This window comes from Gossypium hirsutum, chromosome D07 (genome assembly GCF_007990345.1).
Source record: "Gossypium hirsutum isolate 1008001.06 chromosome D07, Gossypium_hirsutum_v2.1, whole genome shotgun sequence".
NCBI lineage: Eukaryota > Viridiplantae > Streptophyta > Magnoliopsida > Malvales > Malvaceae > Gossypium > Gossypium hirsutum.
Window position 1 is genome coordinate 13,183,577 of NC_053443.1, and position 26,365 is coordinate 13,209,941.

At 32.5% G+C, this 26,365-nt stretch overlaps 2 protein-coding genes across 3 annotated transcripts; both read left to right on the top strand.

Moving 5' to 3' along the window:
- The first annotated feature begins 8,088 nt into the window (after positions 1–8,088).
- On the top strand, positions 8,089–10,296 carry LOC107956017 (mitochondrial Rho GTPase 1). Its single transcript, XM_016891775.2, has 6 exons — positions 8,089–8,108; positions 8,182–8,251; positions 8,692–8,804; positions 9,070–9,220; positions 9,387–9,573; positions 9,971–10,296. Exons 1-5 carry the CDS (start codon positions 8,089–8,091, stop codon positions 9,534–9,536), a joined length of 504 nt encoding a protein of 167 aa, XP_016747264.1. The 3' UTR covers positions 9,537–9,573; positions 9,971–10,296.
- Positions 10,297–23,055: 12,759 nt separating this feature from the next.
- On the top strand, positions 23,056–25,711 carry LOC107954077 (protein ALP1-like). 2 transcript variants are annotated; one of them, XM_016889555.2, is made up of 3 exons: positions 23,241–23,408; positions 23,673–23,848; positions 24,609–25,711. In XM_016889555.2, exons 2-3 carry the CDS (start codon positions 23,722–23,724, stop codon positions 25,652–25,654), a joined length of 1,173 nt encoding a protein of 390 aa, XP_016745044.1. In that variant the 5' UTR covers positions 23,241–23,408; positions 23,673–23,721; the 3' UTR covers positions 25,655–25,711. The 2 variants fall into 2 exon arrangements, with proteins under 2 accessions (XP_040953457.1, XP_016745044.1); XM_041097523.1 differs by having other exon boundaries at positions 23,056–23,848.
- The last annotated feature ends 654 nt before the right edge of the window (positions 25,712–26,365 follow it).

Consider the following 26,365-nt stretch of genomic DNA (forward strand, 5'->3'; position numbering starts at 1 on the left):
CCTGCATTGTTATTTGGATCCCATTGTAGGAAAGTTGTGTTTTTTCATGGAGATTGGAGCTTTGAGACTTGAAACATGTACACTGAGAAAGTTCCAACATTTTGTTACAACATGTAACACAAAGCCTACTTTTTCTTCAATACATGTGAAAATGACTACAAATCGCCTGTTAAAGTATAGTTCTAATTGGTCCTCAGCTTATTGCATTTTCATAAAACGCATCACCATAACCATTTGATTTCAAGGCTTTTGTCAACAATGTTGATAAGTAGAATTATAACGAAACTCAACGTTGAAAATGACGAGCGACAACAAATAAAAGGAAGAAAAATGTTGCAGCACCCCCATATGCCTTGCATTGCATTATTCGGAGCAAGAGCGTTGAAGTGACCCATAGGCTGCCAGCAGTTCAAGCCCGACATTGTCTACTTTTAGAGGGTTTCCAGATTTTGATGATTCCTGTTTCCTGCCTTCGACAACGCTTTCATTTGTAGGGTTATTTTAAGACTATTTCTTTAAGCATACTAAAACTGAAATTATTTTTCCATAAACAAAAGGGCCCCCAGATTTTATTGGGAAAAACGGTCAACAATATTTCAGAAGGGTCGGTGAATTTGGAAGCTTAACCATATTAATTTTCTCTGATTTTCTTGTCAATTGTTTCGTATTTTCAATGACAAGCATGAACTATACTTACTTAAATATTTAAACATGAATTATTGTAACTTTTTAGTTCATTTTTTAATTATTAAACTAATCAAATCACTAATTTTCGATTCAGTTAATTTAATCTATTCTATCTTTGCCTTTTTTAATTTTAAAAAATAAAGAAAAACATTAAAAATATTTCCTTGTTAAAACTGCATCTTTCTTTTATTTTCTACAACTCATATTTGAGGTTCATGACTACTTGTCTCTAAAGTCTGTACATATGTCCCTTAAAAAATGCAAATGCAACACACCTTACTATTACAGGTTACATCCTTTTTCTTTAATGATTACTAAGACTATACCTACCAAAAATACACTCACAATTTCTCTTAAGTTTCTAGCCATTTGTGTAATTTACCAATCCCCCCATTCTTTGTTTGATACCGACAATTGGGATTGCTTTTTGTTTTTCTTTTTGGGGCTGGGGTAAATAATGTTTGGGCGTTAGTAGGCTGTTTAAAATGTTTTTCTCCATTTGCCCTAGGTTAATTTAGTCTAAATATCCGGTTTTTTCTGATTTTTTTAGTAGTCGGTTAGTAATTCAAACAAGCTTTTAGGGTTCTTTGAGAAAAATTGTAACAGCTGGTCTACATCATCATTTTTTTTGTTTAATTTAAACCGATTGAGTTTTTTAGATTGAATTGAAATAGGTAATTCTTGAAAAAGATAATATGAGACCAGATAAGAATTAAACAACATATGATCAGGATTAGAGTCTATCCGTAAATCATCTTTCTAATGTTAATTTCCATAAGCATATTGGGAGTGGGGTTGCAAGGATAGATTTATATGCATAAATTACATTAAAACTTTAGATGGACTTTTCCCCACATTGAAAGAAAAATAAAGGATTACTAGATTATTGCAAAGTGTCAAATAAAATTATGATACTAGAATTTTATCATATAAAAAACATAAACATTGTCTTTTTTTTTAATATTAATTTCCAGTTTACCAATTAATGGATTTAGTTTAAAATTGTAGAATTAGTTTTCATTATTGGATAAAATTTAGTGTGCGAATTTAGTAAAATTTGGGTACTAATCACTTTGTTGCGAGTTTCGAGACGTATACTTGTGATGCAAAAAAAACACCTTCAGCATGGAATTGATGAGTCTTTTTCATATAACCATAGCGTCACCTTTCATCAACTAAGCCCACCTTTCCAACAAGGATGCCGTCCTGTCCTTTTCCCACCAAAAAGCTCATACATCTCTAGTCTTGCATGGAGCTAAGGTCTCATTAGTTCATACACTGCAATTAATAACGTACAAAAACATTTACAAAACTATGTATAGTAAAAACAAAGTGGAATATGTTAATTACTTATCTATGTAAATCATTATTGTTGAACTTTCTCATAAAATTAACATAATATATCGAATGCGGAGGAGCCCAACGTCTTGACGGACACCTGATTGCAGCTTTTTGACAACATTGGTCTAACCCTGACAACAGCAAATCTGTTTTGGCTTTCATCTACTGCAATAACATCATTGTTTGCTTGTATCAATATAGAAACACTTGAAAGTCTAAAACACCCCTCGCCTATTTGGTCTCCTTCGTAGGCAGGAAGTGTTTCCAATTCCAACATGGTACTAGCAAAAGTTAAGACATATCGTTTTAAGATTGATTGCAATTGCTTTACAGTCAAGGCGTGAGCTTCTGTTTTGCCTTGGGTAATTTTTTGTATCAGATTCAGGATTAAGACCAATATCGTCGGATTTGCTTGTACCAATGACATTAGCAGCTACATATTATGATGATCTTCTATTTTTGTCAAGAAATGCATGTATATAAGGATCACTATCTTTCAGGATTTCCTAAATCTATTTCTTTAAAATGATAACTTCATCCTCTAATTGCACCCTTCGCCAAACTTTACCCACTTGCCAACATAATTGGTCAGCATAAATATGTCTACTTTGTAATCTACAACTCTGATAATAACATGGAAAATGTTATTGAATCCAACTTACGCCATGTCGATAATGTACAAATTTGTCACTATACTTTAGATAGAAATTGAAATTTGCCACTATGATTTGGTTTTGTCATCATACTTTTAAATTAATAGTAAATTTACCACTGATCTACTTCAACGTTATATTGAATTTTGTCACTTAACTTTTATTTGAATAAATTTTAAAACTAAAGTTTGAATCTTGATTAAATTAGCTTAACTTAAATTTAATAAAAATAATTGAAATATTGTAGTTAAATGATTAAAAATAACTGATTGATTAACACAATATTAATTATTAATAAAAACTATTATTTATAATAATAATAATAAAAACAATGTATTCTTTTTATACTTTTTAAAACTTCCATTAAATAAAAATTGGAAGTTTATTCATTAAATTTATAAAGTAACTTAATGTTCGCTATTAAAATAAAAATATTTGAAATAATATTTTTCTATTAAATTTTATTTTTAAATCATTAAAATTAATATTTAATAGTAAAAATTTAGTTAAAAAATCAAAGTTAGTGCCAAAATTAATTAAAATTCAAAGTTTAGTGAATAAATTCAATCATGCATATTCTTGAAGTATAATTGCTAACATCAATCAAAATAGAATATAATGACAAATTTCAATACCCACTTATAATATAGTGACAAAAATTACACCATAACCCATATATTTTGATAAAATAATTTTATGCAAAGAATGATGTTTATCTAATATATATATATAAGCACCAACTCTAAAATTGCAATTTGTCAACAACATATTTGCCTTTGAAAATTTTTAAAATTATTTATTTAAATGGTAATTTCACTTTTTTTCCAATTTTCAACTAATAAATATTAAATAAATAAATTTTATATTGAACTTTTAATTAAAATTAATAAAAATATAATATGTTGTAATGTGAAACGATATATTATATTAAATATCATAAAAGGGCTTCTCTTTCAACTTTTAAATATTAACTTTTGTTTTGTTTTCAGATTTGAACTACGCTTTTTTTTATGTTTTTCAACTATTAAATATTTAAGTAAATATTTTAAAATTAAGCTCTAAGCTTCTGTTTCATGTTATCTTTTCAATTTTTTAAATACCAAATTATTTCGTGTTTTTATCTTTTTACAAATTTACTATTGTTTTTATCGTGTTTTAAAGTACCAGCTTCATCGTTTACTCCTTTAAACTCTGATGCTCATCCTTCTAAAATTTCTAGAGTTGAATATGAGGCACTTGATTTATCTAACTTAGAACACAAACCTGGGTTACGTAAGCAAATATATGAGTATTCGGTTAATATGTGTGATGAAATTCGAAGAGCTTATATTAAGTTTGGACCATGTTAACCTATTCTTTCAGAATATCCTGCTTCTAATTCAAAAAAGCATCATCGTTATTTTCAATATCATGGTTTAAATAATTTTCCTGATTAGAATATCCACCTTCTAAAGATGCAACATTTTGTTTTCTTTGTTTTCTTTTTAATAGTAGTTCAAGTAATTGTTTTGGGTCAAATGCATTTACTCATGGTGGCTTTAGTAATTGGGAAAAAGTACATTATGGATGCAATTGTGCTTTTTTGACACATAAGAAAAGATCCAAATTCACTGCACAATGAGCTTATGTAGATTTAATGAATCAAACTTGACATATTGAAGTATCACTTGATAGACAAATAACACAACAAACTGCAACTAATCGTCTACGTATGAAAACTAGTATAGATGTTCGATGGTTGATGTTTCAAAGGTGTGCTTTTAGAGGTCATGATGAAAGCTCAAGATCAAAAAATTGTGAGAACTTTCTTGAATTGTTATCACTATTAGCATTTTATGATGAGAAAGTTGAAAATATTTTGAAAAGTGCTCCACAAAATGCTAGTTATACTTCTTCAACAATACAAAAAAGAGATACTGCAAATTTATACCAGTAGAATTCGTAATGTAATTCGTGAAGAAATTGGTAACAGGAAGTTTAGCATTATTGTGGATGAAGCGAGAGACGAGTAAAAAAAGAGAGCAAATGACAATTGATTTGAGATTTGTTGAAAAAAAGAATTGGTAAAAGAACGATTTTTTATATAGTCCATGTTAAAGATACTGCAGCATTGACTTTGAAGAATGAGATTTTGAATGTTCTCTTGCAACATAGTTTTGACATGCAAAATATCTGAGGTCAAGGTTATGATGGAATAAGCATTATGCATGGGGAATTTAACGGCTTGTAAGCTTTGGTGTTGAATGATTGTCAATATGCTTATTATGTTCATTGTTTTGCTCATCGTCTTCAATTAGCATTGGTTGCAACAACTAAAGAAGTGGTTGAAGTGCATTAATTTTTTAAAGATTTGTCTGATATTGTTAGTATTGCTTTTGCTTCTTCCAAACAACACAATGAATTACAAAAAGCCCAAACAATTGAAATAATCAATGAGTTAGCACCTAGAACAGGAAAGAATCAAATTGACACTTTACAATGTCCTGGTGAGACTGGATAGAGATCTCATTTAAATTCAGTTACTAGTTTACTGACGATGTACAATGCTACTAATACAGTTCTTGAAAATCTAAAAAATACCGCTCCTAACTATTCTCAACGAGGAGATGCTCATAACGCATATAATAGATTGAGATCTTTTGAGTTTATTTTTATTTTGCATTTAATGAAGGAAATTTTAGGAATTATTGATAATCTTTGTCAAGCTTTGCAACGTCGTTCTCAAGATATATTAAATTCCATGAGTTTAATTTTGACAATAAAAGATTCAATTCAAAAGTTGAAAGATGATGGATGAGATGAATTGTTGAAAAATGTCACATCTTTTTGTGAAACTTGGGAGTTGGATTTTTCATATATGAATGTTCAATGCATTTTGGGTCGTAGTCGTAACAAGAAGGAAGATGTTATAGTGAAACATCATTATCGAGTAGATATATTTTTGTTACAATAGATACTCAGTTGCAAGAACTAAAAATCATATTTAACGAAAATGTTGTTGAGCTTCTCACTCTTACTACAGTTTTAGATCCCAAAGAGTTTTTCAAGTTATTTGATATTGATAAAATTTGCATTCTTGTAAACAAGTTCTATCCAGAAGATTTTTCTCAACAAAAGAAAAACGTCTCCCATATGAGTTGAAGCATTATGAACTTGATGTTTGTAAGCATCCTGGTTTGAGAAAAATATTAACACTTTCTAAACTTTGTAGAGCTTAATGAAGAGTGGAAAGTCAATCATGTACTCGCTTGTGGATAGATTGATTTGTCTTATATTGACTCTTCCAAATTCAACTGCATCTACAAAACGTGTTTTTTTTGCTATGAAGATTGTGAAGACTCGACTTCGTAGCAAGATGGAAGATGATTTTTTGAAAAATTCTTTAGTTGTGTACATTAAGACAAAAAAATTGCATAAAAATGTAATGTAAACGAAATAATTGATGATATTAGTGAGATCAAGGATCGAAGAGTGCAATTCAAACAAATTTAAAAAAAATTTTAACTTGTTTTTATTTATTTATTATTTTTTCTTTAATTAATTTTTATTTTTAAAAATACTATTATTGTTCATTATCTTAACCCCTTCTTGAAATTTTCAGGCTTCACCTAAATGGTAGTTTAATTGTTTTTTTCAATTAATTTACAATTCAGTTGAAATTGTAATTAATTTAAATTAAAATATCAATTAGTTTTATTGGCTTTATTATTTCATTAATATTCTTATTAATGTTAAAATCATTCAAATATATATTTTTATCATGCATTATTTCATAGCAATATATCTACTTAACGTTTCTTTTTTTTCTCAAGTTTTAATTAAAATTAACTTCACATTTTTTTTGTTTTATTTCTATTTAATGTTTCACAGCCTTCTTTGTTTGTTTTTCAAGATTAAATTAAAATTAATATAATCATTATTGTGATTTCAAATTTTAAATATTAAATTATTTGAAATTAATATATAATTTTCACTTTTTTTTGCTTTTCAATTTTTAATTAAAACTAATATAACTATTTTTTTTATTTCTATTTAATGTTTCACATTTTTTTTCAATTTTCAATTAAAATTAATATAATCTTCACTTAATTTTATTTTTGTTTTTCAAGTTTTATTTCTCAATTTTTCTATATACAAACCTTGAAGAAATTAGTTGATACAAACTTCTATATAACAAAAATATAATTTACAATCGACTTATTAACCCTCTTTATAATTATACTTAAATTTCAAATATAAATTTATATATTTTATTTTACTTTTCATATATAAGCATAATATTTAAATTTAGAGGAGGATCAACTCATATGAAGACATGATAAGTAGTACAAACAATAAGTAAGACGCTACAAACTGATATCAAAATGTCATATCTGTAAATAAACCCAAAAAAAGTTTATAATTTCAAATGAACAACACATTATTCTAAATGAATATCAAAAATTAAAATTTTAAAAACATATATCGCATGCTTATAATAACACAAGAGGTCTACTTATTGTATAATATACAAAGAGTAACAAAATAAATTGAAAACATTTGATATAATATAATTGAATTATAATAAAAGGACGATAAATTATGGAATGGTGATTTGAGAGACAATTAACAAGTCCTACTATATTGCTCTTTATAAATAATTTGTCACCAAAGATCCATCAATGATGACTCAAGAATGTTTTCCAAAGATATGGTAAAAATTTTAAATATTCATACAAAACAAGTTGATTATTAAAGTGCACAAATTTGATAGTCAAATTCATAAGCATTGAAGAGGCAAGATCTATTGCAAACAAGTTCAAACAAGACATGAAACCAACGTGAACATGGTGATTTCAAAATCCAATGGACACTAAGGGTCCGTTTGATTGTGGGATTTGATTTTTTGGAAATTGTTTTCCAACTTTTCCAGTGTTTGTTTGGCGGAAAATGCCTTACAATTTTTAAGAAATTATCTTACAGTTTCAATTTCCGTAAGACATTTTCCTAAAGCTCTCAGGCATTCTTCTCCCTTCATCCAGTAAGCTACCTTCATCCATTCTTCTCCCTTCCTTCATTCCTTCAAATTTTCGTGAGAAAAATTCCCTGAGAAAACATCGACAACCGATTTTCCAGTAATCCCCCACTCTCCTCGCTATCGATTATCGTTGTGGTTTTTCATTTCCTATGTTCCCTCCTCTCCTGATCAGGTAACCTTCACTTAAACTAAACATTCTCTTTTTTTATGAAAACACTGAATAATCATTTAAAGTTGTTGTTCCTTTTGTTTTCATTTTCAACTGGCGATTCTTCCTCTGCCATCCGCATCACTAGGATAAGGCATCTAGATAGGAAAAGGCAACAATCAGAAAGAAATGTTTTCTAGTGCTTTGTTTTTGGTCCAGCGAACGTTGGGAAATCTGTATTGATGAATTCTTTTCTTGGCAGGTATTCATTAAAATTCTTTTCCTGATATCTAATTCTTCTCCCCATCTTTTTAACTTTATTTACTTTAATGTAGGCCCTATTTGGATTTATATTCTCCAACTGCTGATGAGCAATACGCTGTGAATGTTGTGAAATTACCTGGGGTAAGTGCCATTATATTATGCACTGTCTTGTAATTTTATGTTGAAAGCAAGCCCCCACCTCTAAACACAATGAGTTACTTTGTCATTTTTAGGGATTGGGGATATTTACATATATGCATTTCTTGGCGTTATGGAGTCTAGACCATAAATGGAGTGTCATAGACGTATTAGAAAGACTTTGTATAAGGTTCAAGTGAAATGATATTTGAAGATGTAGTTTCTTTGAGATGAAAATTTGTCAAAATCTACACACTTATTGCAGTATCAAAGCAATTCCTTTCTGGAACTTTACACATAAAAACTTTTTCATTTTATTGACATATACTTCCTTGCATATGTTAATATTTTGTTGAGATATACCTAAGTTGATAATTTCTTTTGCTTTCATATGTTAATATTTCTACTTCAGGCTTGGTGTTTGTTTGTTTTGCCATCCTTAGGGAATAAAGAAAACTCTATTCTTGCTAGAAATCCCTGAGGACGGAGTTTCAAAATTACTGTCTAGTAAAGAGTCACTAGCTCCTTGTGACATAGCTATATTTGTTTATGACAGGTAAATCGAAGCATGATTTTTCTGATGTGGGATTTTAAATTTAGAGTTATCTGCTATTTTTAGTTAATCATTTTATGTTATGTAATCATATTTGTAAAAATGGTTGCACCCTCATATGCTTGGAGTAAACTCTTTTTGTGCCACTAAAGATGATCATGCATATTTTGTTCCATGGTTGAATTTTGTAAAAATTCACGTAGGTGCATATGCATGTGTTATTTATTTCTTTTGTAAGTTCTATTTCATTATAATTTGGCCTTCGCAGTTCTGATGAGTCTTCATGGAAGAGAGCAACTGAATTACTCATGGATGTTGCTGGTGATGGTGAAGACACTGGTTATGAGGTGCCTTGCCTTATTGTTGCTGCTAAAGATGATCTGGATTCATTTCCAATGGCAATACAGAATTCTACCAGGGTATCATGCTTTATTTATTTTTTCGTAATTTAATTTTCTTGCATAGTTAAATGAATAAGTAGAATGTCTTAACAGAGTCAAAATGTTTAATTTTTGTGTCCTCGAAGAGGTAATGGTATTCATGTCAGTGTTTCAAAGTGTATTGTAATTCAAATTTCCTTTTCAGGTTAGCCAGGATAAGGGGATAGAGGCACCTATACCTATCAGCTCAAAATTGAGTGATTTCAATAACATATTTCGAAGGATAGTAAATGCAGCTGAGCATCCTCACTTGAGCATTCCTGAAACTAAGTCTGGGAGAAGCCGTAAGCAGTAGCATCGGCTCATAAACCGATCTTTCATGGTTGTTTCAGGTATGCTGATTGTCTGGCATCTCACAACTGTTCTATTCTTAATGCATTTGAAACTTAGGGTTGTTGAAAATGTTGGTGACCATGGTTAGATTTTCTGATGACTTCTTGTTGTGCACATATTTTACTTTTTTCTCCATGTTGGTGTGGGGGAAATCACTATTTCTTTCCTTTTGTCCACTTGCTTACAGTGTTTGCACCTTAAACCTTTTTACAAGTTATAGTGTGATTTTGTTTAAGCATATATGTATTTGAAGTTTTTCGTAGCAAAAATTATCTTTAAACAATCTGAGATGGTACGAAGTTGCTTCAACTTGAATGGCATGCTCCTTTATTTTTATCATTCACTATAGTGAACTGTTGTTTTATCGTTTTGAATGATGTAATTCACCATTTGCAGTTGGAGCTGCTGTAGCCATTGTTGGATTTGCAGCTTACCGCGTATATGCTGCTAGGAAGAATGCTTCTAGTTGAGGGATGACGATTCTCCTATCTTCTAGACACTGCTGTGGTTATCTTATCTTCTTAGAAACAATTTTTCCATGTTTATTTTCTTAATCTGATTTCAATGGCCGACTTTTCTGCGTTATATTCAGAATCCTAATATGTATGAAAAAGAATTGCAAAATTCTACCATCCAATTTAGTAGTGTTGGAAATGTTTGGTCTATAGAATATCAAGAGAAATGATGGAATAGAGTGATTGTGCAATAAAAAAAATTTTGCTCTACATTTCAACCATCGTTGCTTGCCTGTGTCCTATTTCATACTATTACTTTGGATTCAAATATTGTAATTTAGATGAATTGGGATTGGAATGAAGAGTTTCACCTGGATTCAGATGCTAATCTTTTGAAAATTTAATATTCAAATGGTTTTGATTAAGATGGTGATAGATACTAATTTTAGATCTTTGGTGTATCCAGATATCCGATTGATATTAGAGTATGTTTGTACACTTGTAATTATTTACTATAACCTCTTGTAATTTTTAATTCTAAAAAATTATTAATTATTATAAGAATTTCGAGAGTAATACTCAAGAAACAAAATTATCAAATCAAATTGCAATATATGTAAAAACAATTTAAAATATAAAAATTTATTAATATATATTATGTAAAAACAACTTTTCCGGAAAATATTTTCAGGAAATCTGCCAAACAACAGAAAATATTTTACACAGATTCATCCAAACACCAAAAAATAATTTCTAGTAAATCATTTTCCAGAAATCATTTTCCGGAAAACATTTTACTGTCAAACAAACAGACCCTAAACCCCTATTTTCACAAATCTATAGTCATGGAATGTGCTAGATGTATTAAAGATAATTCATTGTTAGAATCAAAGGAATTTATCGATGTTTTTGTTAATTATAAAATTGTGTATTGACTGAAAAAAAATTTTATTTGCCATTGCAAGAAATTTTTTTTTAAATTAGCAGGTTAAGTAATAATTATAGAAAGGAGAAATTAGAATGCATCATTATAAGGAGAATCTCAAGAAAACAATTTCTTCTTGAGTTTTGAGTGAATGGAATGAAAGAAAAGTTGCTTAAGCGAATATGGGATTGGATATTGAGCTAGTTTGGATTGGTGAAGCCAGGGACACATTTAGATTAGACAAAATTCAAGTCTACCAAGGTAAAATTGACAAGACTCTTTCACCTTGAAATATGACAACTTTTCTAAACATTGTTAATCCATCTTGGAAGGTGGTATTGGTTAAAGAATCACTCATGGAATATTACATTTATATTAAAATGACTACGAAGATTTTAACTAATCAATTAAGATGTGTCGAGAAGGTTTTCACCCTCAATTGCCATGGTGTTTAATTGATAATTAGAGTTTTAGAATGCAAAGATGTATGGGCATCATTTGATTGTTTTTTTTGAAAAATTATTCTAACCAATCCATGCCTCTGGTGCCATCAAACACTAAATCAAACGGTTCTATTTATTTGAGAAAAAAGCTAAGAAAGCTGCAAAACAATGTTTTCATGTTAGTGGTGTAGACAAGAAAATATGGGACGCATTTAATGAACTAGCTTTGGGGATTTAAATGGCGAACATAACAATGAATCAAGTTAGTATAGTATCGAGTGTGATCAAATATGCATTGATAAAGGAGAAAATGCATAGGATTTACTTGATGACTGTTGTCAAGAAACGATGGAGATAAATGAGAGCTTAGTACACCAGTATTCAACCATGAAAATTCATGAGCTTCTTAATTAACATCTACCCAAATTCTTTAAGGGCCAATGCAACGAATGAGGTATTGACTGAACACTTGGAGAGGGAATAAATATAATGGCCCTAGAATAAATGGAGCAAATAGTTATGGGATGACTTAAAGTAGAATTAAAAAGGATAACGATTCATAAAAATAAAAAATAAAAAAAAAGGAAAGTTAGGAATCTTGAAGAGACCAATGGTTCACTTTGGCTAAGAGTGACTATTAGAAACTCAAGAAAAAAGAAGAAAAAAAAAAGAGTAAATGAAAGAGAGAGGTGCAATCACTAGTTAGCAGAAGTTTGGAATACATGAATGAGTATTTTATTTATTTTAACATTCAAACCCTTAATAAAATTCTATACAAAAACATAGAGGAGGCATAGAGGATTGGTAAACTCATCTGATCATTGGCAAATATATATATCTTGAAACCTCTGCTTAGGATTTAGGGTTTAAGGTTTAGAGTATATGCACAATTTTTTTTCAAAACTAATGTTTTATTAGTATCAGATCCTACAACTAAGTTTTAGAGGGCTTAATTAAAATTTTAATAAAATTAAGGTTTTAATTAAATTTTTTAGAACTTGTAGGAGCTTATTGAGAACATCCAAAAATTTTGGAGGGTCTGATTAAAATTTTCAAAAATTTTAAGAAGCTAATGAGAATTTTAAAAATTTTGAGAGCTAATTAAAAATTTTAAAAATTATGAAAGGCTTAATGGTAATTTCTCAAAATTTTAGGGGAACAAGGTCTCCTGGCTCTTATAAGGATCCTCTTCTGGTTTTAGTGTTGGATGGCAAAAACATGAGATTCTTTCTTTGAACATTATAGACATAAATAATGAACTTAAGTTGAATGCTTGATTATTTATTCTCTGTATCTTTGCTTGACAAGGATTGAAGAAATATACAAAATTTAGAATTTATAAAGGTTTCGAGTTCATTTTTTGTGACAGTGGTAGAGCTAAGTGGTTAATCATTAGTTGAGGTAAACACATTATTATAATAAATTTGAATATTGTTAAGCATGACTGGTTGTTATTAAAATAAGGAGGGTGTGAAAAATTTTCAAATTTATGATGGTCTATATGTATACATTGTGTAAGAAAGGTGAGCAAAAAGATTGTCATGTGATATATTAGAGTTTAAAAATCTTGTTCAATGGCAATGATGACGGCCAATGTGTATACATTGTATGAGATTGATAAGTATAAAACTATGTGATGGGAGATTAGAGACTTTAATTATTGTTTGAATTAAGCGGGAAGGAAAAACTTGTAATGAAAGTTTTGCAATTGAACCAAATTCAATAAATTCATTTGTGAATTTATTAATTAAGGAAAGAATATTGTTTCTTGAGGCTATAATCTTTACATTTGACTATGAATGTTGTGAGATATATTTAAAGGAAAAAATATGTTAGTGATATATGTTCCATTATCGTATTTCATGAGGTGAAGATTATGACAGAGCTGGTGTAGAGTGTTAAACAATAATATAGAAACTGTAAAGGTGGTTAGTTTGTTTTAGAGTCTGCTAAGCAGTTATTTGTTAAGCAGTTTGTTAGGAGCTGTTATTCATATGTATATAAACCTCATCAATGTGTTCATTCAAGATAATGAAAATAGACTAAAGAATCATAATATAATTTATTCCTATGTTTTTCTATAGTATCTTACATGGTATCAGTCGCCTAGTCCTGGTACGTGCTTACGCTTTCACATTATAGCACCATCAGTTGATTCCAACTCTACTAATCCTATGAGTACATCATTTTTCTAGTGCACGCCTGGTTCAAACTTTCCCTCGTCATGACACGGTGAAGCTAGATGAGGGAAATTTTGTTCAATGCCAGCGTCGGATCCGATTGAGAATAGAGGGATATGAGCTGCAAGGATTCTTGGAAGGTACGTTGTCTATTCCACCTCAGGTCATCGTGTCTCCAGAAGGTGCGCTTACTCCTAATCCAGATGTGGTTGTGTTTAATCAACAAGACAAGTTGTTAGCGTATTGGCTTCTTTCTATGATTAGTTCGTCGCCCCTATCTTGTTTTACATCTGCTCATTCTGCGTATGAAATATGGAGCACCGTGAATTCGTTGTTTGCTACTTCAACTAGTGTGAAAGTTTCTCGCATCAGACATGAACTTCACTCTACAAAGAAATGTGAGTTAGCTATAAAAGACTTAATTGCAAAAATAGAAAATATTTGTGCCTTACTTGCAGCGTCTGGATTAGAGGTGTCCGAAGCCGAAAAGGTTGAAGTCGTGTTGGCTGGCCTCTCATTGGACTCTGACGCAGTCTTGACGAGTAAACAAAGAGACAGATAATGGTTTAGTAAGAATATCAGCAATTTGATCACAAGCGGGCACCTCACCAACAACAAGAGATACATTAGCCAATTTTTCACGGACAAAAAACAAGTCAAGTTCAACATGTTTGAATTTGGAGTGTAAGACTGGATTAGCTGTAATGGCGATCGCACTTGAATTATCACACCAAACCGTAGGAGAATCAGCAAAACTAATTTGTAACTCTTGTAACAAAGATACTAACCATGCAACATCACTAGAAGCAGTAGCTAGATTTCTATACTCAACCTTTACCGTTGATCTAGATACAACATGTTGTTTCTTAGAACACCACAAAACAGGCATATGACCAAAGTAGACACAAAACCCTGTCGTAAACCGACGATCATCAAAATCAAAACCCCAGTTCGCATCAGCATATCCAACCAAAGATAGTCTGTCAGACCGGCGAAAAACCAGTCCATGAGTAATAGTACCATGTAAATATCTCAGAATACATTTTAAGGCTACCAAATGAACCATAGTAGGTGTATGCATAAATTGACAGACACGATTTATAGCATGGGAAATATCTGGTCGAGTTAGAACCACATACTGAAGAGCATCAGCCGGACTTCTGTATTCAGTAGGATCAACAAGCCTATCACCATCATCTTTAGACAAAGTCGATGAATTAACCATTGATGTATGAACACTCTTTGCATTAGTCAGAGAACTCCTGTCAAGTGGATCCTGAATGTATTTGCGCTGACATAAATGAAGACTACCAGTGGAGGATCGACTAACCTCAATTCTCAAAAAATAGTGAAGCTTTCCCATATCCTTTAGAGAAAACTTGTTATGTAGTTGCTAAACAAAACAGTTTATTTCATCGGTCGAACTGCCAGTAACAACAATATCATCCACATAAATCAAGATATACACAGTAGACGTGGTGGAAACTTTAACAAATAAGGATGCATCAGCTTTAGACAAGACAAACCCAGAAGAAATAAGAAATTGTTTCAATGTTTCAAACCAAGCACGGGGAGCTTGCCGTAATCCATATAAAGCCTTTTTCAGACGACACACCAACAGCTCACCATTTGGACCATATTGAACATATCCTAGAGGCTACTGCATGAACACTTCATCAGTCAGGTCTCCATTTAAAAAGGCATTATTTACATCGACTTGATGAAGTTTCCAACCATTAGTCATGACAATAGACAAAATGATTCGAATAGTAGTAGGTTTGACTACTAGATTAAATTTTTCTTTGAAGTCACAACTAGGAACCTGAGAACACCCATTTGTAACTAACCACGCTTTCCGACCACTAATCGACCCATTAAGATTCTTTTTTTATCTTGAAAAGCCATTTACATCCAATTGCTTTCTAGCCAAGAGGTAGAGAAGCCAGCTCCCAGGTAGAGTTGGGCATCAAAGCATCAAATTTAGCTTGAACAGTAAATTTCCACTCCGTATGAGCTAGAGCTTCCTCAATAGACCGAGGCTCAAAATCCACAACTTCAACTGACAATACTTTAGGCTTAAAAATGCTCGCCTTAGATCGAGTAATCATAGCATGAGTGTTTCCTTCATAAAGAGAATGAACAATTGGAGGCACAATTGGAGACACACTGGATTAATCAATCGGACTAGCTTCCATAGACGAACTCAAAGAACAATGCTCCCTTATATTACTCCTACATTCAGCCTGGGAATCAACTGGGATGGACTCATGGGAACGACACATTTCTGGTAATTCAACTAGAACAGATCGATCAGAATTGTAACCTGAACCAGAAGGGAAAGGTACAGCCGGTGATAAAATAGTAGATCCTAAACTAAAAGGCAAAGATACAGTCAGTGATGGAACAGTAGATCCTGAATTAGAAGGCAAAGATACAATCAGTGATGAGACAGAGGTGCCACCGAGTTTTACAGTAAACTGGACAGAAGAAGTTTGAACAACAGGAACATATGTGGAAGAACGGGAAGATGACTGAATAGCAGGCAGTGCAGATGAACAAAACAGAAACCGATGTTCATCAAACACAACATGACGAGAAATAACAACCTTACCCCCTGGCGTGAGACAATGATAACCCTTATGCTGAGAGTTATACCCCAGAAATGTACATGGTGGTAAGCAAAAACCCAATTTGTGGGATACAAAAGGACGTAAATACGGGAAGAAATAGCAACCAAACACTCATAAATGATCATACGTAGGCTCACAACTATAAAGTTTCTGAAACGGAGACTAACCTTTCAAGACCAAGGTGGGCAACCGATTAATAAGATGTACAGCACTGCAGAATGCATAGCCTCAATAATTCATAGGAAGATTTGCCTAGGCCAAAAGTGTAAGACCAGTTTCCACAATGTGCCTATGTTTGCGCTCAGCAACACCATTTTGTTTTGAAGTATGAGGGCAGGAAAGACGATGAAGAATCTCATGGCTAGCTAGAACCGAAGCAAAAGCACAAAACTCACCCCCAATCACTTTGAAATTTCTTAATAGCTTTCCCAAACCGAGGACTAATCATTTTCTAAAACTAAATAAAACAGTCAACTGCTTGAGATTTACGTTTAATCAAATAAACCCAGGTAAACTGACTACACATATCAACAAACGAAATATAATACAAATTACCACCACAGTTAACAGAAGCTGGTCTCCACAAATCAGAGACAACCAATTCAAAAAATTCCATATATTCAGTAGTGGAGGGTGAAAAAGGCAACTTATGTGATTTCCCTTTCTGATAGGCAACACAAACATTATCAAGATATTTTTTATTTGAAACAATTCGACACTTGTTAAGTACAAGTTTAACAATCGCAGAAGAAGGGTGACCAAGCCTTTTATGCCATAGTGAAAAGACATTATCATTATTCAATCGACAACCTTGAATCCCAATGTTGTTAACCGAGGGATTTGAATCAGAAAGAACATATGAACCTGCCAAAAACTGATAGAGACCATCACAAACTTGGCCCTGCAGCAAAATCTCTTGTGTCTGAATGTCCTTAACAACACAATAAGAGGGGTGAAATTCAAACAACACATTGTTTTCAATAGCAAATTGAGAAACAGACAGAATATTTTTCTGGATACGTGGCACGCACAAAACATTAAAAAGATGTAATAATTTTTTCTTTGTTGGTAGAACAGTAATCCCAATAGCCGAAATCATAGTAGGGGCCCCATTTTTCATTAAGAGAGAATAATTACCTATATATGGAGTAGAGGTATTTAAATCAGACCCATTCTGACACACATGATGAGTGGCCCCTAAATCTAGATACCATGATGAAGTTCCAATCGACACAGGAACACTTGAGTTAGTATTATCAAAGTTGGAATCATACTGTGTGGTATCTGAGAAATCAGACGCATGAAAATCAAGGATTTGGGGTAGCCCAACACACTGTGAGGGAACAACATCAACATCAAATACACGAGCTCTTGGTTTAGTCTGCCACGGAACTCCAGAAGTATTATTTCGCATAGAGCTTCTACATAATTAGCATTAGGCCCAAATTCTTTACTAGTATTAACATGTCCACTATTCAGCCCATGCCCACTAACAGGTCCAAGAGATTGGCATGTATTTTTCCCAAAATGATGTCCATCATATTTCCCATTAACAGGTTCAAATGACTAACCTGTATGCGGCATAAAAACCTACGTAACAGACTGCCCTAGAAACTGGCCTGCATAGCTTGGCTTGTGTGCAGCAACACGAGGCCCAACATGCTATGTAGACTGCTAACCCAAAACATACCCCCGATCACGTTACAAATCAGACCTCTCATAAACTTCTTGTAGGCCACCAATAGACCCAAACCAAGGACCATTTGACCCACCATGAAAACCAATCTCATAGCCAACTTTATTAGGGAAAAAATCACTATCTTTCAATGGATGACCATCCCTATTCTGAAAAGATGACCAACCCCCAAAAAATTCACCAGTAGACCCAGAACCATTCAACGAGCTAGAACTCTATCTATTATGCACAGAGGACGAAAACCTCGCCATAGTGGAAGAATTCGGACTGGCATAAGATCGATCGAAACGGTAGAAGTAGTACTGTGTAATATGACTGAATCTGTTACAGATTTGACACTGGATTTGTGACCGGACGCCACACCATCGCGAGCCTACTGTAGCACATTCGCCACGGGCATCACGTGAAACTGAATCGGCAGTAGCTACAGGCGTTTAAACTAGATGTGCATGCATCGGGACCTCACGCACCACTTGCATCTAACGGATTTCAAACTCTATGAGAGCGTCAACCAATCGCCAAAAAGAAAGAGACTCTGTCGAGGACGAGGCCAAGGCCAAGACTGCGTCAAAGTTCGACGAGAGGCCAGCCAACACGACTTCAACCTTTTCAACCTCAGATACCTCCGATCCAGACGCTGCAAGTAAGGTACAAATATTTTTTTTATTTTTGTAATGAAGTCTTTTACAGATAACTCACCCTTCTTTGTAGAGTGAAGTTCATGTCTGATGCGAGAAACTTTCACACCAGTTGAAGTAGCAAACAACTGATTCAAAGTGCTCCATATTTTATACGCAGAATGAGTAGATGTAAAACAAGATATGAACGATGAACTAATCGTAGAAAGAAGCCAAGACGCTAACAACTTGTCTTGTTGATTAAACACAATTACATCTAGATTAGGAATAAGCGCACCTTCTGGAGACGCGATGAACCGAGGTGGAATAGACAACGTACCTTCTAAGAATCCTTGCAACTCATATACCTCTATTATCAATCGAATCTAATGCTACCATTGAACAAAATTTCCCTCCTCTAGCTTCACCGTGTCATGACTAGGGAAGGATTGAACTAGGCATACACTAGAAAATGATGTACTCATAGGATTAGCAGAGTTGGAATCAGCTGATGGTGCCATAATGCGAAAGCAGAAGCACGTACCAAGACTAGGCGACTGAGCTGATGCATTCTTATTTGTTAAAGTTTCCACCACGTCTACTGTGTATATCTTGGTTTATGTGGATGATATTGTTATTACTGGCAATTCGACTGATAAAATAAATTGTTTTATTCAGCAACTACATAACAAGCTTTTTCTAAAGGATATGGGTGAGCTTCACTATTTTTTAGGAATTGAGGTCAGTCGATCCTCCACTGGCAGTCTTTATTTATGTCAGCGCAAATACATTCAAGATCTACTTGACAAGAGTTCTCTGACTAATGCAAAGAGTGTCCATACGCCAATGGTTAATACATTGACTTTGTCCAAAAATAATAGTGATAGGCTTGTTGATCCTATTGAATACAGAAGTCTGGCTGGTGCTCTTCAGTATGTGGTTCTAACTCGACCAGATATTGCGTATATTATAAATCATGTCTGTCAATTTATGCATGCACCTACTACGGTTCATTTGGTAGCCTTAAAATATATTCCGAGATATTTACATGGTACTATTACTCATGGACTAGTTTTTAGCCGGTCTGATAGACTATCTTTGGTTGGATATATTAATGCTAACTGGGGTCTTGATTTTGATGATCGTCGATCTATGACAGGGTTTTGTTTCTACTTTGGTCATACGTCTATTTCGTGGTGTTCTAAGAAACAACAAGTTGTATCTAGATTAACGGCAGAGACTGAGTATAAAAGTCTAGCTGCTGCTTCTAGTGATGTTGCATGGTTAGTATCTTTGTTACAAGAGTGACAAATTAGTTCTACTGATTCTCCTACGCTTTGGTGTGATAATTCAAGTGCAGTCGTCGTTACAGCCAATCCAGTCTTACACTCCAAATTCAAACATGTTGAACTTGTATTGTTTTTTGTCCGTGAAAAAGTGGCTAATGGATCTCTTGTTGTCGGTGAGGTGCCCGCCTGTGATCAAATTTCCGATATTCTTACTAAATCATTATCTGTCTCTTTGTTTACTTGTTTTCAAAGTTTACTTCGAGTCTTACCCATTGCGAAGCTGGGTGAATGTTAAACAATAATATAGAGACTATTAAGGTGATTAGTTTGTTATAGAGTCTGCTAAGCAATTAACTGTTAAGCAGTTTGTTAGGAGCTGTTATTCTCATATGTATATAAACCTCATCAATGTGTTCATTCAAGATAATGAAAATAGACTAAAGAATCATATTATATTTTGTTCATACATTTTTTCTGTAGTATCTTACATAGAGAGATCAAATATGTTCATGGCTTAATGATAGAGTTATTTTATCACTTATGTTTTATTTTCCTATAACAATTTATTGATCAAAACACAGAAAGAAAAAAAAAGCCTACAATAATTTAAAACACCTAATAAAGGGGTGACCCTCCAAACACTTAAACATAGCTAGCCAAAATTCAGGTGAAAAAAATTAAAATTTTAATAATCAAAACTCATCCTCGTTTAAGTTCCCAAATTACCTACTATGATAGGTAGAAAAATGGTTCAAGAACTTTTAGGCAACAACCTTATTCAACCTATGTGCTCTAGTGTTGATGGTCTTTGGCATATGAATGGTATCTCATCTTCTATCGGGTCCAAAATTTGATCTATTTTTTACTTTTGTATATATCATTTTATTTTACTTTTATATATAATTTATATCACATAAAATTAAATATATGATAATGTATATGTAAACATTAAAATTTTGTGAAGTCCTATGGTTAAAATTTTAACAAAAAAATATAAAATCATTAAATATTATATTAAAAATAATATATTTTAAAAAATAAAAAATATGTAGATGGTCTTGAGATGAGTTTGAGTTAACCATTTATAAATATAGGTGAATTTAAGCAAAATTTGTGGTTCATATTTCTAGTTAGGTCCTGTTTAAAAATATAATGTGTTAATATCATACATTGACCCTGTCTGAACTCAACTGATCCGACCCACAAACATCTTTAGTTAAAATTAACTTAGCGATTTTCACACATTATTATTTATAATTAATATTTTTGTTGGTTAATAAATTATGGATGAAACTTATATATCATAGACATCAATTAAATTATTATATTTGTATGTATCATTTTTTTTGTATAATTATAATTCGAACCCAAACTAATTTTAAAAAATAAACGCTCAATCATGTGGCTATAACTTGGGGTTCTCATGTATGATTATTGTGTTAAAATTTTTATTTAAATTTTGGTCAAGTAATTATTTGAAGATAAAATATCTTTTGATTTTTTTTATTGATAGCATTTTTTTTTACTTTTTGAAATAAAGATATAATTATTTTAATATGGAGTGATTCAGAAATTTATAAATTATTTTATTTTATTAAATATTATCAATATTAAGTATAAATATATCTTAATATCTTTGTTGTTGTATTTAGATCATATATTATTCACGTGCAACCCACGGTGGAAAGAGGAGAAAGACATGAAGAAAAGAAAAAAGAACTTGTAATGTTCAAAATTCAGCATGAAGGAAAGTCCATGCCCGCATAGGTGAATCCAAAAGGGCAGCGGCTTCGACCCTTAGATAACGTGAGCTTATTGCAATTTTAGGCTTTCATGTTGTTTTGTATACAATTTAATCCTTTTAGCATCAAATTTATATTTTTATCTTGCCCCCAATCAAAATTTCCTAACTTCATCTTGGCCGGACAATCGTCTTATGAAATGCCAACAACCGTCCAATTCTTGCTAGACATTGGTTTCAAAAGAGTAAAGATGCTACTCTACACCCCAAAATTTATAATGATTTTTACAACTTTTAAAGGTCAGTTTAGCATTATTTTTTAAAAATACTTTTGAGTTAAAAACACTTTTGATCCTGTTTTTGGTCAAGAAAGTGCTTTTACAAAGCATTTTTTTTATCTCAAAAGTACTTTTAAAAAATTTAAAAATGACTTATTTTTGAGAAACATAAAGGAGGAAAGTATATGAGGTAAAGGCTTACTATTTACACGATGAAAGGAAAGATAATGATAAAAAAGATGGCATCACTTTCCTTGTTGCAAAGTTATGTTTTTATCTTCTTTTTTCTCTTTTCCTTTTATAATAAATGTATTCATCAATTCAAAGTAATCACTTCTTTATATAAAAGAAAATAAAATGCAATACCGTGGGTTGTGATTCCTAAGTAGCATGGTAAACATAATTTTAAAAATTAGGATAAATTATATTATTAGTAGCTAAATTATGAATAAGTTTTTATTTTGATTGTTTAACTAAAAAATATTACAATTTAGTCATTGAACTATTCGAAAGTTTTCATTTAAGCCACGAGCTCCAAGCAACGATTCGACAACCGGTACGATGGATCAGCCCCCATCAATGAGTAGAAAAACATACCTTAGATCCAAGTCGATCAGACGGTCAGTGTTGGAGATTGGAGAAAAAAACTATTTGAATTTTGATTCGCAGATCCGTGGTGTCCCAAGTTGTTTCATGAAAAAAATTTAAAATTGTAGAAGAGAAGGGAAAAGAGCTTTTGATTGATGCAAGTCGCGTGAATAGAGAAAGTCATTTAGCATCAATTTTAACAACTTAGTGACTTAAATGAAAGCTTTTGAATAGTTCAATGACCAAATTGTAGTTTTTTAGTGAAGTGACCAAAATAAAAACTTATTCATAGTTTAGTGACTAATGGTGTAGTTTACCATAAAAGTAAATAACCCTAAGCACCAAAATATATGCTTAAACTATTACTTGATATATGCACTCAATTCACATCAATATTCTTATCAATGGAAGATGAGATGAATTCAAACACGTTGAAACGCATTTTTCCAAAAATTATTAGTTGATTCAATAGTTTAAAACTTTTTTTTAACCTCACGAACTCATTTATATCATTTTTTTATATATTCAAATATGGGTAGGTTATTTTTAAAGGTAAAAATTTCACTATCAATGTCCATGAACCTTATGTAGAGCATTTGGTATTTTCATTTAATTTGAGCATGGAACTAAAATAACTAAAACAATTAAAGAACAACCTAATTGGTAGTAAAACAGTAAGCAAATACACTTCTTTCCATAGGTCCCTAAATCCTTGTATTGCTAATCAAGTTCAACCAGATGACATTTAATTTCTGATCCAACTCTCCCCATTCGTCTATATTTAATATATATGCTTTGTATTTATGTATAGAGTCAAGGCATGTAACATAATTTTCTCTCGATTTTGAGGGAACTCTTTTCTTCCTACGACAAATCTAGGCAATGTTTTAGCAGTTTATATATATATATATATAAAGGCCAAAATTTGTATCCCACAGTGTTTCAAACAAACACTTCTAGAGTTCTTTACTTTCCTGTGGATTTCTCATCAGGTAAGCACTATAAAACTAAATAAGCTTCTTCTTTTCTTTTCTTTTCCCTTCCTATTTCATCAAACTTTCTCCTTTTCTGCATGCTAAACCTTAGAAAGCTAATGTATTCCTTTCATATATAGTTATTGCATGTTAATTGTCATTTATCCTTTGTCTTGTTGTTTATGATAAATATAATGGTTTATGACTAATGGGTTTTGGTCAGTTTGTTGAAGTGTAAACAAATATAGTTATTACAATTTTTTTTTTGTTGGAGCTACTTAGAGGGTTTTGTTCTTGGATTCAATTGGGTGTCTTTTTTTGGGGGGAGGTGATGGGTCCTGTAAGAGGGTTAAAGAAAAGAAGGAAGATAGAGAAGAAACCTGAAGAAAATGCTTCTGATTCTTCAGAGAAGGAACGATCTATTGATTGGTGGGATGAACTTTCCAAGAAGATGAATGGTATATATAACTCTTGACTTTTGTTCTCTTTTTCTTTATTCTTCTTTATTTCGAACTCTCTTTTTGCTATGGTGTATTGATATTTGCTTTAGCTGGATCATTCATGGCATTAGCTGTTTATGGGTTGAGTTTAATTTTACAAAATTTGGCCGGCTTCACCATTTACATCATATTCCAGTTATATATATGTTGAAACATAGAAAAGGCATTTGAGAACCTATAAGCAGGATCCCTAATCTGAATTACAAGTTGTGGGCACATATTAAAATCCATCCTTAGCTCTGCTGGAATATGAAAATCATTTGCATCTAATAATGCTTGAATGTTTTCAAATAGGTAATGCTGTCCAAAAACTTATTCTTATCTTACATTTGAAGGGTTTAAGGGGAAAACTAATAGGGATTATGCCGCTGCGAGGGGGGGCAGTCATTGTAAATGGAGTAACTTCTTTTGTTGGATGTATGTCATTGTAGATAACTCAAGTATATACTTTAAAATTGGTAGTATCAGCCAAGGTAGGTGGGACAAAAGATCGATTCGTGTTCGTTTTCTTCATCCTTTAGATTTATTTATCTATTTCCGGTTCATAGACATAGAAATAGAGTTGGTTCTTGTTTTTTGCTTCAGTTGGAACTTATAGGATTATCAGCATTGATTTTATTTTTGTTCACTCTGATATAATTAATGGAACTATGCAGGAATGGAATGTGTGTAATCAATTTAAGAATGCTTTCTTCTTCTTTGCTCTTTCTCTATGCAGGTCTTCGATCGCCATCTAAAGGTCTCGATAAGTTCAATTCTGTTTTCAAAATCTCTAGAAAAACCTTCAACTACATATGTTCACTTGTGAAGGAAGATATGATGGCTAAGCAAGCAAATTTTACATTTTCAAATGGTAAACCTGTGCCTTTTGAAGATCAAGTAGCAGTAGCTTTGAGAAGGCTAAGCTCCGGTCAATCACTAGTGACGGTTGGTGATTCGTTCGGGCTCCACCACTCAACTGTCTCTCAGTTGACCTGGCGCTTTGTGGAGGCTATGGAAGAAAGGGGTCTTCACCACCTGCAATGGCCTACCACTGAAGCTGAAATGACAGTAATAAAGTCGAAATTTGAAAGGATTCTAGGTCTTCCTAATTGCTGTGGTGTGATCGACACTACTCATGTTATGATGTGTTTGCCTTCATCAGATCCTGCTAGTAAAGTGTGGCTTGACCACGAGAAGAATCACAGCATGGTTTTGCAGGCAATCGTGGACCCTGAAATGAGGTTCAGGGACATAGTAACCGGGTGGCCAGGTAAAATCAAAGACTGGTTGGTGTTTCAGAGTTCAAATTTCTACAAACTGTGTGATAAAGGAGACAGGTTGAATGGGGAAAAGCTAGAGCTCCCGGAAGGATCGGAAATAAGAGAATACATAATAGGGGATTTAGGCTATCCTTTATTACCCTATCTTGTTATACCTTACGAGGGGAAGGAACTACCGGAATTAAGAGTAGAGTTCAATAAAAGGCATTCCGCAACTCGGCTGGTGGCACACAGAGCATTCTCAAGGCTCAAAGAAATGTGGAAGATCATCCAAGGCGTGATGTGGAGACCCGACAAACATAAGTTGCCAAGGATCATCCTGGTTTGCTGTTTGCTTCATAACATTGTTATTGACTTGGAAGATGATGTGCAAGATGAAATGCCATTGTCTCATGATCACGATTCCGGCTACCACCAACAGACTTGCGGATCTGTTGACATCAATGGTGTTCACCTGAGAGATAAACTCTCTCTCTACTTATCTGGGAAATTGCCACCTTAATTGTATTCCATACACACACACATGCATTTTATTCAAGTTGGCTTACTTTCGTTTGAATTAAAATTGTAAAAGTTAACATAACCATTGCATTTGTTTGAGTCTCGTCATCACAAGGGCTTATTACCCAATCAAATGGAATCAAAGTCATTGTCTAAAATGGCCCTGTTGTATGAAGAGAGAAAGACCAGATAGTCCAAAACAGGATGACATGTCAGAATTCAATACAAAATTCTAAATGTCTGCTAATTGCTGGAAATTCCCCTCGTTATATAATTATAATAAAACTAGGTAAAGTTGAAAGGAAAAGGACCTATAAAGTTAATGCTTCAAAGCATATGCTTGGAAGATACTCTCCCCACAAACCACAGCATTTTCTTTTAAAGCACATTGCCCTTTCTTCCACTCCTTTTTCTCTTTGAGAAACCATCCATGGCCTCATTCTAGATTTCAAATGCTATTATCACATGATGGTATCGAGTACGTATGGCAGCTGCAACGACAACGGTGATGATGATGAGGATGGTGATGAACATGCAAATGAACCATGATGGTTAAACTTGTAGCAGGTGTTTAATCACTTGGGCAACTAAAGACCCTTTGGCAGTTCATCTAGAATGGGGGAACATTATGCCTCAAGCATAGTAGTAAACAAGCTTAACCAGTTAAGTTATTTCTCTCTACATTCAAAGGGAACATTCATCTGTTTTCTTT